The 14,776-nt window shown below is 33.5% G+C and overlaps 1 protein-coding gene across 1 annotated transcript; it reads right to left on the reverse strand.

Moving 5' to 3' along the window:
- Positions 1 to 5,005: 5,005 nt before the first annotated feature.
- Positions 5,006 to 7,167, reverse strand: LOC122852060. Its single transcript, XM_044151624.1, has 2 exons — positions 7,006 to 7,167; positions 5,006 to 6,937 (listed from the first exon to the last, which is right to left on the reverse strand). The coding sequence occupies exon 2, from the start codon at positions 6,831 to 6,833 to the stop codon at positions 5,241 to 5,243; it is 1,593 nt and encodes a 530-aa protein (XP_044007559.1). The 5' UTR covers positions 6,834 to 6,937; positions 7,006 to 7,167; the 3' UTR covers positions 5,006 to 5,240.
- Between the last annotated feature and the right edge of the window lie 7,609 nt (positions 7,168 to 14,776).

Consider the following 14,776-nt stretch of genomic DNA (forward strand, 5'->3'; position numbering starts at 1 on the left):
TACATATTGGTTACCCTATACGTATGACTTGCCTGATACGTATTGCTTACCTCATACGTATGGCTTGCCTCATACGTATTGCTTACCCCATACGTATAACTTACGCCATACTTATCACTTGCCTCATACGTATAACTTGCCTCATATACGTATAACTTGCCTCATACGTATTGCTTACCCCATACGTATTGCTTACTTCATACGTATTCGTTACCCCATACGTATTACTTGCCTCATACGTATTGCTTACCGCATACGTATAACTTGCTTTATACGTATTGCTTACCCCATACGTATTATATATATACCTATATTAATTATCAGAAAAAAAAATAATTATTATAAGTTATAACATAAATACTTATTTTAATTCTAGCAGAAATCTGTCAAATACTAAAATAACGAATCTTGATTTCAAAATATATAAATGATGTAATTTATTGATTTCCCTGACGACGAAAAAAAAAAAATTTGTGTAAGAGTGACTGAGAAAGAAAATAACCAATCAAATATTCGGAAGATCGATGACAACTGTCCTTTTTATATAAGGAGATTATTTTGAGGGAATTCGATGGTGGATTTTGGTTCACCATGTCCCCACCTTCACCTAGAATTTCTTCATACATATTATTATAATACTTATCATTCATGAATTTTGCACTGCGGCATATTATTATTTTTCGAGTTTCTGGATTCCAGACTCTGTATGCTTTTGATGTATCTGAATATCCAACAAATACACATTCGTTTGCTCGTGAATCAAATTTGCCTTTGTTTATTTTGTTATCTAAGGCATATACTGTTGTCCCAAAAATTTGAAAATGGTCAACGTTTGGAATTTTATTTGTCCACAGTTCATGAGGCGTTTTGCCATTTAAAGGTTTTGTTGGACATCTGTTACGAATATAATTGGCTGTATTGATTGCTTCAGCCCAAAATATACCTGGTATTTCAGCATGTCGCATCATGCACCTTGCCATTTCATCCAGGGTTCTATTTTTTCTTTCAGCTACGCCATTTTGTTGTGGTGTATATGGTACAGTTAACCTCCTCTTAATTCCATTTTCTTGTAGGAATTTATCAAAGTTTGAATTGCAGTATTCTCGACCATTATCTGTCTGTAACATTTTAATTTTCTTGCCAGTAAAATTTTCAACCATAGATTTATATATTTTAAATTTTTCTAACGCTTCATTTTTATGTTTTAAAAAGTATACTTCACCCCATCTTGAGTAGTCATCTATGAAGGTGATGAAGAATCTGTGTCCACTGTGAGAAGGGCATCGAACTGGACCGCTTACGTCACTGTGGACTATTTCTAGTCAATCTGTTGTCCTCCCGTCATTGGATTTTGGAAATGGTTGATTGACAGCTTTTTCTTGAGCGCACACTTCACAGTTTTTAATTTCTTGAAGTGATTTTGGTGTATTTAATATTCCTTGTTTACACATGAGCTTTATATCTTTTTCGTTGACATGGCCTAGACGATGATGCCATTTTTCAAAGTCATTTTTAGAATTAAATTCGGCAAGATTTGCAGCGTTTTGGCTCTCTTGGATATAGTATAGATTGCCAATTCGCTTTGCTGTTATCAGTACATTATCATTTATGTCAGATATTGTCGCTTTTTCTTTTTCAAAGAGGATTTTATAATTTTTATCTGTCATTTTTGACACTGACAGTAAATTAGTTCTTAAATCATTCACATATAAAACACGATCTAATTTCACTGTCTTTTGTTTATTACCATCATTAATATTTATTTTAATTTCACCAACACCACTTATTTTTGTTGAATCATTATTGACAAGGCTTAATTTTAAATTTGTTTAAATAGCTTATTGTTTGCAGTGATATGTGATGTACTGCCACTATCTAAGCACCATAAATTTTTATCGTTTGATTTGTTAGCATTGTTTACATAATTCATTAATGCGATTTCTTCATTTGTTTGAGCACTTGCAGCGAGTTCAATATTTTCATCGTATTCATCTTCTTCTTCTTCTTCTGCATAATTTGCATGTTTATAAATATTTTTCGAATAGCAATCTTTTGCATGGTGATTGTAACCATTGCACCTTTCACAGCGTATTGTATTGCTTGACTTTCTGTCAAAACCTTTGTTATTGTTGTTGTGCGGGGTCCATCTTCTCTGTCCATTCGTTCCTCCGCCTCTGTTGTTATTGTTATACCGGTCATCTGTTTCTGTGTGTGACGGCGGTTTATGTGCAGGTCGTTTTCCACCTCGAGAAAACGAGTTTCGATTGCTCGGGCCTTTTCGGCCAAACGAAGATTTTGCGTACATGGCTCTCTGACCTTGACTGTTTCCACTATTTTCTGTAATAGATTTTCTTGCATCTGACTCTTCTAGAAGTTTCGAGCGCAGATCTTGCAATGATGGAAAAGTCTCTCTAGTCATAATTATCATTCTAAAATTTTCAAATTCTTCAGGCAAACTATTTAATAAAAACATGGCCAAAATTTCATCTGTTACTTCCAAATTTATTTGTTTGGATTTATTAACAAGGTCAAAGTATCCATTAATATTATCTCCGATGCTTTTTGCGCTATCCATTTTAAAACGAGTAAGCATGGCAAGTAAAGTCACTCTATTTATTGGTGCACTTGACTGATGCTCATTTTTAATTTTGTCCCATAATTCTTTGGACGTATTTGTAGAATTAATACTTTGTAATTCACTAGCTGAAACGGCTAGGATTATTTCACATCTGGCCAGTTTATCTTTTTGATTCCAATCATCACATTCTGTTGGAGGTTTTGTTTTAACGCCTGATACGATATCCCAGAGATCCAATTTATATAAATATGATTCCATCCGGACTTTCTATATTTCATAATTATCATGTTTTAATGGATCAATTGAGATAACGTGAGATTTCGCCATTGTCACTAATTTTTATATATATAAGCACTCACTGTTCACACGCGGTTTCTGATGCAATAGACGCTACACGTTTTCACTAGACGCGTTGTACGTTAAACGAGAAAATTTATTTAAATGCTTGTTATTTAATTTTAGGCTAAATGCCTGGGCCCATAACCTGTTGGTTATGTGAGGGTAGATCATAAATAATAACAAGTACAGTTTAATATTATTGGTTACGTTTATTTAATTAGCAGTCAGACAATATATAATGCGAGGCAAGAGTGTAAAGTGCACGGCGGCCGAAACTGGAATGAGTATATTATATAGGAGTGCATATAGTGTGTGTGTAGTGTATGGTTGTGTATGTTTGTTTAGTGTCAGCCTGTAAGTTAAGATTTGTGTCCGGTAGTGTAGCAGTTGTAAATATATTTAGTCAGGGACGTGTCATCAGACTTTGTATCTCCAACAGTGCTAATCGATCCATGACTCCAGGAGAGAATATTTCATAAAATAATCTATAGGTTTGTTACAATATACATCTATGTTGATATCAATGATCTATCATTCAAATTAATAAATAGAGATACACATTAACGATTATAATCACTTGTGTAGGACAAAATCCACCAAGAGTCGATGAAACAACAGCATTACCAATAACAAATAAAAAAAATTTACTTTATACTAAACTAAATATAATTGAATCATATCCCTAATATAATTGAAGAAACAAAATATCGTAGACGACCTGGTGTTTTAACTATTTATCAATTTTATATGTTTTTCTAATTACCGAAGGATGTTGCAACATGTTAAGTTACAAAGAATAAATTTAACCTAAAAAATTAACAAGTAGGCAACTTCCTTTCCTTAGCCATTTTTTCTATAGAAATCTAATTTATTATATACAATTAACTCTTTTTCAATCGTAAATTGAATTTAAAATTGATACATATAACTTTGTTTATATTATTTTAATTTATTCGAAGAAATCTGCCATTGAGCTAGTAAAGCAGACTTGAGACCGATACTGTAGAAAATAAACAGGATTACCATATGAATGAAACATAACTGAACCTTGGCCGGGGAATCAGAAGGAACTAGACTGCAAAATAAGCCGCCTCAAAAATACACGTAGTGCTGGGCAGGGATGGGCATATTGTGAGTTTTTGAGTTGTTTACAATTATCCGTAGATAAAACGTTTAAAACAGGATAAAACGGATAAAACCCACGTGATCTCTCAGTAACTCAAATTTTATCCATATGCATAGCTACTGCTTGTCCTTAGTCATTTATTTATTTACAAATGAAATACATGTTATTTATTTTAAAAAAGTAAGAATGTTCAAGGAAAAGGCTAGAGATGTAAAAATACCGGTATTTTTTTTACCAAATGGGTGTTCTGTATGTTAAAATACGGTATCAAACTGAATTTTTGATACGATACCGTATTAATACCAAATACACCCCTATAGATGTAAAAAATTCGGTATCAAAAGTTCAACATTGAGTGGCGCTAGTGTCAATTTTACTGTCCGCCATCTTTTTTGCACCGAACTTTAAAATTTTTTACTATCAAAATAAATGAAGCGAATTAATTATTTAATTATCGAGTCTAAATAATTAATTATTAAAATTTTTCATTAAATAGAATAGAAAAAAATAGAAAAAACAATATCTGTAATAAAAATTGAATAAAGGTATACATAAATTATTAAACTATTATAAATTGACATAAATAAATAAAATAAATAATTTATTATTAAACTTTTTTATTATTTCATTATAAGAAAATTTTTTATTGCTTAGTACAGTCTTGGGATTGTAGTAGCACCTGAAATATATAATATTTTAATATTATTTTAAAGTTTCATAAAAAAAAATATATTAAGTATATATTTTTATTGTTTAAAAATATTATATTCTTATTATTATATATACTTATTATGCTAAATAGTACTTTTGACCAGATCAACTAGTCTTGATTAGCTTTATCACATTTGTCATTTTAATTATCACCATCATCATCATCATCATCATCATCATCATCATCATCATCATCATCATCTTGATGAACAACATTACCATCATCATTATCATCCAGCCCAGACATTCACTGCTTTTTTTTTTCTATTTTTTTTTTTGGCTTGAAATAATTTTTCGTTATGCACAATAAAAGCAATTTTAGCTGCTCTATCAACTAATAAACGATTTCTTCTCCGTGAGTGGATCCAACCATGTGTACTGAAAGTCTTTTCAGTAAGAGCGTTGTACTATTTAAAGAAAATATAGCAGCACTTATTGTACTTAGTGAACTTACAGGAGCCTGTGAAGTCCACCACTCAAAAGGACTTAGAAGATTACTTCTAATGATATGTAGCTTTTGGACCAAATCCCTATTTTATCCAGATATTTACGCAGCTCTATTGTAAAAATTTCAATATTTAAATTGAAATGTTCAGCCAACTGATGAATAAAATCTGTTGCTAAATCAATATCTTTTGGTTCTAAATTTTTACCTCTGAACAAAGGATCTAACATATTTGCAGCATAGTGAACAGGACGAAGAGCCATTGCTTGACGTTTTTCAAATTTTTTCATAATTAATTCATTATCTCCAGCATCTAGCACAGGCGTTTCCACATGTTTTATCAAATGATATTTCATTTCATAAAAACACTCTGATACTAAACTTAAATTTGGTCTATCACCTTCAAGTTTTGATATCCATTTATGTATTGGTTTAAGTATAACAGTGATATTGAATAATTTGAACCAAAATGTTTCAGGATGCTCAAGAATAATTTTTGATGTTAAAGGTTTCATGTATTGTTCTGCTTTTTTTGATACTGCCAAATTTTTTAAATTATGTTTGTTAACAAGTAAACTTTTTAAACATAAATAAATTGCACCAAATCGTGTGTTTGGAGGTAATTTCAAGCTGGTTGAAACTTTATCAGGATTATCTTTCTGAATTTGTTCGAAAGTTGCCAACAATATTTGGTTGGATTTTATTTCATTTATAATATTTTTAGCAACATCTAAGAGCTTTTGTACAGAATTTAATGAACCAATATCTTTGAGAAATAAATTTAAAATATGGGCAACACATCCATAAGATGATATCCAAGGTTTTGTAGAAGTGACAATTTTACTTGATTTTCCCATCACACTTGCATTGTCAGCAACCAATCCAACAACTTTATTTGGATCAACTTCATGAATTACTTTGTTTATTTCTTGAGCTATGTAATCACTATTATGACTATTTGTCCCAGTTGCAACTGATTTAACAAATAATGGTGCATGTGTAGTTACAATAAAATTAATTACTCCCTGACTGTTTACATTGGACCAGCCATCACATTGGATACCAACAGCTGGTGCTTTTTTAATTAGTTCTTTTACTTTGTTGTTCATCTCGTTGTATACTTCATCATTAGATAGCTTATTACGTGAGGGTAATATGAGTGATGGACGAATAGCTTTAAAATATTTAATCCACAAAGGATTTTCAGTGAGTGTCAATGGCAAACCAGAAGCATAAATGGTCTTTGCCATAAGTATATCATAATGTTGTTGATCTTTTAAAGCTACTGTATCAAAATAATTTTTAACAGTTTTTTTGGCTCGTTTTGAATGATGATGATCATAATGACGTTGTTCTTGATCATTTTTACGTTTTTGGCATTTATTAGGACTTTCTGATGCAGATGTTGGTTTTTGTGGATCACTTGAATCTTCAGTTATGAAAGAATTATCTGTCGAACCACTACTGTTTAATGATACAGACAATTTATTTTCTCTTATTTTTAATGAATTATTGAATTTAATAAACGGTTTCAGACGAGAAATAACTGATGGATCTCGATGTTTGCACTGGTTCAGCAAGTGATCCTTCATACGACTTGCATTCCATGCATAATTTTTGTTACAAATTTGCATAGAAAAATGTCACATTTACTTTCTGTTGTCGTGGGCAAAAAGAACTTCTTGATGACATCTTTCAATTTATTTGCCATTATTGATAATTGAATGAATCAAGAGCCCTAAAAGAAAGAAAATAATTGAACATAATTATTTACAGACAATAAACAGACAAAAAATATAAACTAACCTCGTTTGCTTATGCCACAGTATATTTTTAATTTAGATTTATTTATTGGCAATTAAATAATTCAGTGTCCTAAAATTAATCAAATATACGAATGAATTTTATAATAAAAATTACTGGTGCAATTTATAAACAATTATATTTATAAATTATTTAATTAAGTTATTACCTCTATTGTATCATTTATCTTATTTCTTTGGGTTTTTTTCCATCAACAAAAAAAAATAAATAATAATAATTGTTTCTAAAATGGCTGATGCCATGTGCCACTGCCCACTAGCGCCAAGATGTACAAATTTTTGATACCGTATTGCTACCGTATTTTTACATCTAAAGAGGTGTATTTTAGTATCAAATGACAGATACCGTATTTTTACGTGGGAACATCGGTATTTCGGTATCTGTATGGTATTTGGCGCTCGGTATTAATACGGTATTAATACGGTATTTAATACGGTACCGTATCGACTCACATCTCTAAGTACAGCGCTTCGCAGACTACTTTACTGCTACGGCAGTATATGGTTGTATACAAACCGTTTTTTCCGGGATATTAATTATGAAAAACAAGATCGGTAACACAGAACATCACTTCACAATGTTTGTCTCTCCACCTAGACAACGAAGCTGCAGTCAAGATCATATAACAAATATGACGGAACAAACAAATAACAACAATGATACAGCTGTCAATCTGAAAATAAATAATAACACCAAACAGAAACACAAGGAAAATCAAAATGATGAATCAAAAAAATTCAGAGGCAGACTTAGAAAACGACTTAGAAAGCTCGACCAATTCTATACAATAACATAGCACATGACTCGCTGTTTCTTTCTTCCTTTCATCGCACTTGCGACAAATGTCATCCCGTACTAGTCCTATCCTTTTCAGATGTGCCCTGAGTCTACATACTAATTATACTTTTATTTTTTCAGCTTAAAAACTACCATTATGTATCATAAACGCGTATGTGCAGAGTGAGAAAATGAAGGGATGCCTTTGTCTTCAGCACCTCTTCAAAAACCGATGACTGATTGGCTGTCACAACGAGCGAGTGACTACCATTAGGTGCGAACTGAAATTATTTATGCCCTGAGTCTACAGTGTCCCGTTAACAGTCCTACAACTAGCATCAGCTGACACCCACTCATATTTAGTAGCTGCCAAGCTACCTCCTAATCAGATTCACATAGAAAACCGTGATTTTTACTCGCCTTGGGCTACTCTCTTCATAGTTTTCTATGTACCGTGTGTTGATAGGCGCGAATTTCTGTCTGAACAAAGCAATCCGCAACCCCCACGGCTGGTCCCGGGCCAAAGAGTCTCCTTGCTGAACCTCCACGAGTCAATTCATCGGCCGTCTTATTACCCTGGATTCCCGAGTACCCAAAAAAAATTGACCTTGTTTCGCGATGCCAGTAAATCCAATTTCTCCTGACATTCCCTTACCAAGGCTGATTTGTCTGCTGGTGCAATTGCCAGCTGCTTGACAATCAGAACAGATACAAATCCTCTTGTTCCTATAGCCACGTTCCAAGTTCATCTCTGCACATTCTAACATTGCGAACACTTCCGACTAAAAGACCGTGCAGATTTTACTCAGAGCAAAATTAGTCTCCTTGGACGATCCTTGAAGCTAGATCCCTGCTGAAGTGCCTTCCTTGGTCTTGGATCGATCTGTGAACCAGATGAGATCACATCCCGAGGTCGGTCCCGGTGTATTTATCCACTTCTTCCGTTCCAGATAACTTACCCTTATTTCTACCTGTATTGAAAGATACTTTCAAAGTATCCGGAAAGTCCTGCCTAGCTAATACCGCAGAATTTAAATTTCTTTGCTCGACAGTAATACTCGATAGTGACCTACTGGTCCCACGCGTCCCACCCACTGCCTATTTCTTATAAGTCCGCCCGCGACACTTAGTGCTGCTATCCTCACTATTAGATGTAGCGGATCCTATAGTGCTCCCAAAGCACAAAAAAGGGTTGACTTTCCAGCCCCTGTAATACCTCTCAGAAGTCCCCTGGCACCTACTTGCTCGATTCACTTTCACCAAGCAATAGTCCTATGCACTACCACAGGTATGACAACCGCTTGGTACATCCGGGCCATGATACTTGGGTTAATACCCTGGTTTCTACCGTAGATTCTACTGAGCGTATATAGCATCATAACAGCCCTGCAATCTCTAATTAAGTCTTTTATCTAAAATAACACCTAGATGTTCGATTGAGTTTGAGGGTACAAAATCTTTGCTATAGAATTTTGGACTTTTTCACCCTTCTAGCCCTTTTTAAGCGTGAAGACTACCAGTTCTGTCTTGTCCGGATTGACACGTAGTCCGTATAACTATACTTAGTGCAATTCGAAATCTGCTACAGGTGGTGTTCGCATCTCCTGCTTGTATTACGATAGCTATATTCTCTGCATATCCCTGAGCGTTAAAACCCTGGTGGAAATCCTCGGCCTCCATAACAGCGGGGATAGCACTCACCCCTGCGGACATCCTTGGTTAGACCAATGGTAAAGAACAATTCAAAGACTAAGACTAATAAAAACTACTTACGTTTTGCGCTATTGTATCGGTACCCGTGACAATACACGCCCTAAAGGTCTTGCTTAGTAGTACAAGTGTATGATTCAAACCTTTTTGGAGCATAACCGGTAATACCTTAACGGTTCCCGGACTCTTATAAGGTTCAAACCCATTCACCACCCATTTTACTCTATCGATATTTACCACTCTAGACGCAATAACCCAGTCTCGGCGTCCCAACACCATTGGTTCGTTCCAGGTATCCATCAGAGAGGTTTCTACATACCCAGGAAAGTGTTTATCCAGCAGGAACCCACGCTTTTCCCTCTGGTCTAAAGCATAACCCCCTACCCCTCTGGAAGTTTGAGTGGTCCTGCTCGACTACCTTCCATGGCAATAATTTTCTTAAGCTTTGCCGCGTCTGGAACACTAGAGGTTTTTCCACAGAACTTTCTCCAGAAGTTCGTCTTGGACATTCTCAACGCCTCCTTCAATTTTTTTTGCAGAGCTCTATAGTGCTCTGCAGCTCCCGGTCTCATTAGGGTCCTTAAAGTACCTTGTTCAGAGCTCTTACACATACACCATACCCTAGCTTCTGTAACTCGCTACTCCACCATCCACTCTTATTTCTTACAACGCTTAAAGGACAGTTATTTTCATACGCTTCGACCATTGCGCCCTGCAAATATGTCGCTGCGCCTTCGATTTCACTCGGAGTGTTAAACCTTGCCGGGAAGAACTCAATTTATTTCTCCAGCTCAGCTTCATACGCATTCCAGTCTACGGTTATTAAAAAAAAGAACAATCTCGTTAGCAGACGACAGTAATTACGAAGTAAAATAAAATTTAAGTGAAAAAAAATTTAATAAAACTAAGTGAAGATACTAAACTTACTTTAGAGAGATAGAAAATATATTTTAGATTAAACTAACTATATAGAATAAAGAGGCGGAAAATTTCGAGGGAAAAATGAGTGACGTGATAGCATTAAAGGAATTGAAAATAAACGAATATAAAAAAATTAAAAATATAACAATGACTTCAACAACAACTAAAACGTTAAATCCTAATTCAACCGAGGGAAAAAAGTAAAGTAAAAAAAGACTGAGTAACGTTTGTTGGGGCGTTTTTTTTTATGTTTATTTTTCTCAAAAAATATTAAAGATAGCAGAAAAAACAAACTATGCGAGCGATAGAGTTTTTTAAGACGCAAAATATGAGCCTATTACGAAGTCTTTATTCCAATATATCCAATTCTACGTTGAGTTATTAATTGTCTAATTTTAGAAAATTGTTAAAAAATCGATTAAAAATGCTATAACTTTCAGGATACTGAAGATAAAAACATTGTATTAGGCTCAATTAAAAGTTATTAAAAAGCTCTGTTTTTGGGCAAAAAAATTAAATATCTAACTTTTTTTTTTCTATTTTGAAGTTTCATTTTTTTTCCTCAAAAACTATTGAAGATAGAGGGAAAACCTCATTATGCGGGCGATAGAGTTTTTTGAGACGCAAAATATAAGCCGAATACGATGCTTCTATGTCAATTCTACGTTGGGTTATTTATTGCCTAATTTTCCAAGGCAATTGCCGAGTTCGCTCTCAAGCCCAAGAAATAAGCGGATTAAACTTTTCGGGCAATCCAGTTCATCCGAGTTCGCTCCCGTTTTAAAAAAAATGAAGAATCCGAGTTCGCTCCATAGCTTCCCCTGCCACCCCCCCCCCTCCACTTTGCTAGCTCGCTATTTCCTATTTTTATACTCAAGATCTAGCTTTAATTATATAGCCAAACAATCAATATCTACATTATTTTACTTAGCTAGATTTTTTACTTAGCTGTAATTGTAGCCAAACAATCAATATCTACAGTAGTTTACTCAGCAAGATTTTTTACTTAGCCTTAACGTAAAGGGAAATGTAAAAGAAGGGGGTACCTAAAATGAAAGTAGGGGAATATTAGAAAGAGAGCTTCGGGAGCGAACTCGGAAGCCAAAATATCGCGTTTCAGAGCGAACTCGGATTTTTTTTAGGCCTTAATCCGGCTTGGGAGCGAACTCGGTAACAGCTTTTTCCAAAATTGTTAAAAAATTTAGGCTAAAACGAAGTCTTTATCTTGATTTTTTCAGTGTTCTTGAGTTTCTAGTGTTTTCTAGAAACTTTTTGTTCTATGATCCATACTATTTGAGAAAAAAAAAAAAAAATGTCGTTTTTTTTTTTTTAATTTCAAGGTTTTTTCTCTGCTTTAGAAACTATTGCTCATAGCAAAAAAAGTCTATGATGCGGACAATAGAGTTTTTGAAGACGCATTTTTTGAGCCTAAAACGAAGTCTCTATCTAGATTTTTGCTTAAACGTCTGTCTTTTTTTCATTTGATTGCTTATCCATTTCAAAGAACTAGAATATGATAGAGAAATTTCTAAAGATCATATCAACCCTCGTAACTTACACTCTCAGATTCATAGTTCAGATAGTATTAAATTCAGAAAAAAGAACAAAACTGAAAATCAAAAAAATGAAACATGGCGAAACTAGCCAAAACTAGATAAAACAAGAACTACGAATAGTATAAATGCTTGTAAAATTCGAATTTTGATTTATTATATTTTAACAACAATTTGAATTTCTACTATTATTTAATAACTATTTATTCTACAACATACGATATATGAGTCCGATGCAGATTACTCAAATATGAAACAAGGTTATGAAACAACTTCAATAAATATAAATATAAAAAAGACCTGGTAACATTCGTTGGAGCATGTGGCCAGCGTTTTGCTGAGCACCGTCAACTTATTAGAGTGTGATTAACTTAGGAAACAATAAGAAATTATTATGTAATACATATGTAGTACAATGTTTCTGGTTTTTTTCAAAAAATGAATTGACGCATAGAAGGACGTCGGAGTTAACTTGATGAAACTTAGAAAAAATAAGAAGCCCTGTGGTCTAGTGGTCAAGGCGTTTGCCCGGAAAGCAAAAGACCTGGGTTCGATTCCCGGCGGGGGAACTTCGTTATTTTTTCTAAGTTTCTGGTTCCACAAAAAATGTGGAACGCTTCACGATTTTGCGTGTCATCCTATACAATACCTCATATGCATTGCTTTAATTTTCTTCCGCCCTATACGTATTGCTTTAATTTTTTTAAGCCTCATACGTATTGCATTGAATTTTCTGAGCCTCATACGTATTGCTTTGTATTTTCTAAGCCTCATACGTATAGCTTGATTTTTTTTCAGCTCCAGACGTATTGCTTTAATTTTTTCTATCCCCATTAGTATTGCTTTAGATTTTCTAAGCCTCATACGTACTGCTTAAATTTTTTCGAGCCTCATACGTATTGCTTTAATTTTTTTTAGCCCCATAAGTATTGTGTTCCGGGTCGAACCACATGTCTGTCGGTCCCAGACTGACCAGATTTTTATTCTTTTTATTTTTTAAACAAAATACAATAAGTTGATAAGTTTTAAACATTACTCTGTTTTTTATGGCTAGATCACGAGATCATACAATTTCAAAAAACATATGACTAACAATTTTGGTTTATATTTTTTCTAAAATATTTTAAACAACGATTTAATTTATGTACTTTTTTATAACTTTTTACAAACTCGAATATTCCCTCACATGGTCAACTCATGCATAGATTTTTTGAGTAAAAATCACGTAACAAATAAAACCATAAACTCAAGTTTTTCTTTGGTACTATTATAACATATTTATTAAAACATTATTTGTCAAGAATTAGAGAAAATCTCACATCTGTCAAACAACTGCACTAACGTATTTTCGATACACAGAATGATCGTAAAATCGACAATAAAAAGTAAATTTATAACCTTTTAAAATAAACTAAATTCATGAAAACGTCTTGGACTTTCCGGTCGTAAAATCTATATTTTTTGTTTACACATAGTATTTTTTATGTCACCCTTTGGACCACACAAGGCCCAATTTTATGTCTAAAAATCCCACCACCTACACCTAGTTTTTTACCCTCTCTTGAACTAATTTTTGACCAATTAAAACTAATTTTTTGACTAAGTACACACCCATTTTTTGGACTTAACAATTTTCAACAAACTGAGAAATCAGTTGCTCTTCAACACTCGTTTACGTAACATCTCTAATTAATATTGATTCACGTACAACGGGATTTCTTTATACTTACAATATAAAATAGTAGTGTCTGTCCATGACAACACTTTTTAGAGTTAACTCAATATACAATATACAATACAATTAATTGTAATTTTAGTGAAATAATAAAGTGAATATATTAATAGAATTTAAGCCACAGTGTTTGGATTTATTCAAAGTGTTATTCCTATTATTTCAATTTACAACCTATCCTCCACATCCTTCGATAGCCCTGTATCAAACATAAGGCCTTACAACCCTTGTGAAATTATCGTGGTATATTTGGATACGTGGTGCGATACATATTGCTTTAATTTTTTTTGACCCCATACGTATTGCTTTGAGTTTTTTAAGCCTCATACGTATTGCTTCAATTTTTTCTAGCTACATACTTATTGCTCTAATTTTTTTCGAGCCTCATACGTATTGCTTTAATTCTTTCAAGTCTCATACGTATTGCTTCGGATTTTCTGAGCCTCATACTGAGCTTCAATTGTTTCCAGCTCTATACGTATTGCCTTTATTTTTTTCAGGCCCATACGTGTTGCTTTGATTTTTTTGAGCCCAATACGTATTGCTTTAAGTTTTCTAAGTCTCATACGTACTACTTTAATTTTTTCCATCCCGAGACGTATTGCTTTAGGTTTCTTTTAGCCCCATACGTATTGCTTTGTATTTTCTGAGCCTCATACGTATTGCTTTGATTTTTTCCAGCCTCATACGTATTGCTTTGGATTTTCTAAGCCTCATACGTATAGCTTCAATTTTTTCCAGCTCCATACGTATTGCTTTTATTTTTTTCAGGCCCATACGTGTTGCTTTTATTTTTCTGAGCCCAATACGTATTGCTTTGAGTTTTCTAAGCCTCATACAGACTACTTTACGTAAAAAAAAAAAAAATTTAAGATCATAACAGATACGTCTTAAACCAAGAAGCTTACTTCTAAAATCGAGAACAATAGGTTATAATCCAAGACCTATTTGGTTATAAACCAAGAACCTTACTTCTAAAAACTAGAACACTTTGTCATGATTCAAGAAATTTTTGTTATTATTCGAAAATCTCTTTTCAATTCAAGACGTATTTGTTATA

The sequence above is a fragment of the Aphidius gifuensis genome, linkage group LG3 (assembly GCF_014905175.1).
Source record: "Aphidius gifuensis isolate YNYX2018 linkage group LG3, ASM1490517v1, whole genome shotgun sequence".
NCBI lineage: Eukaryota > Metazoa > Arthropoda > Insecta > Hymenoptera > Braconidae > Aphidius > Aphidius gifuensis.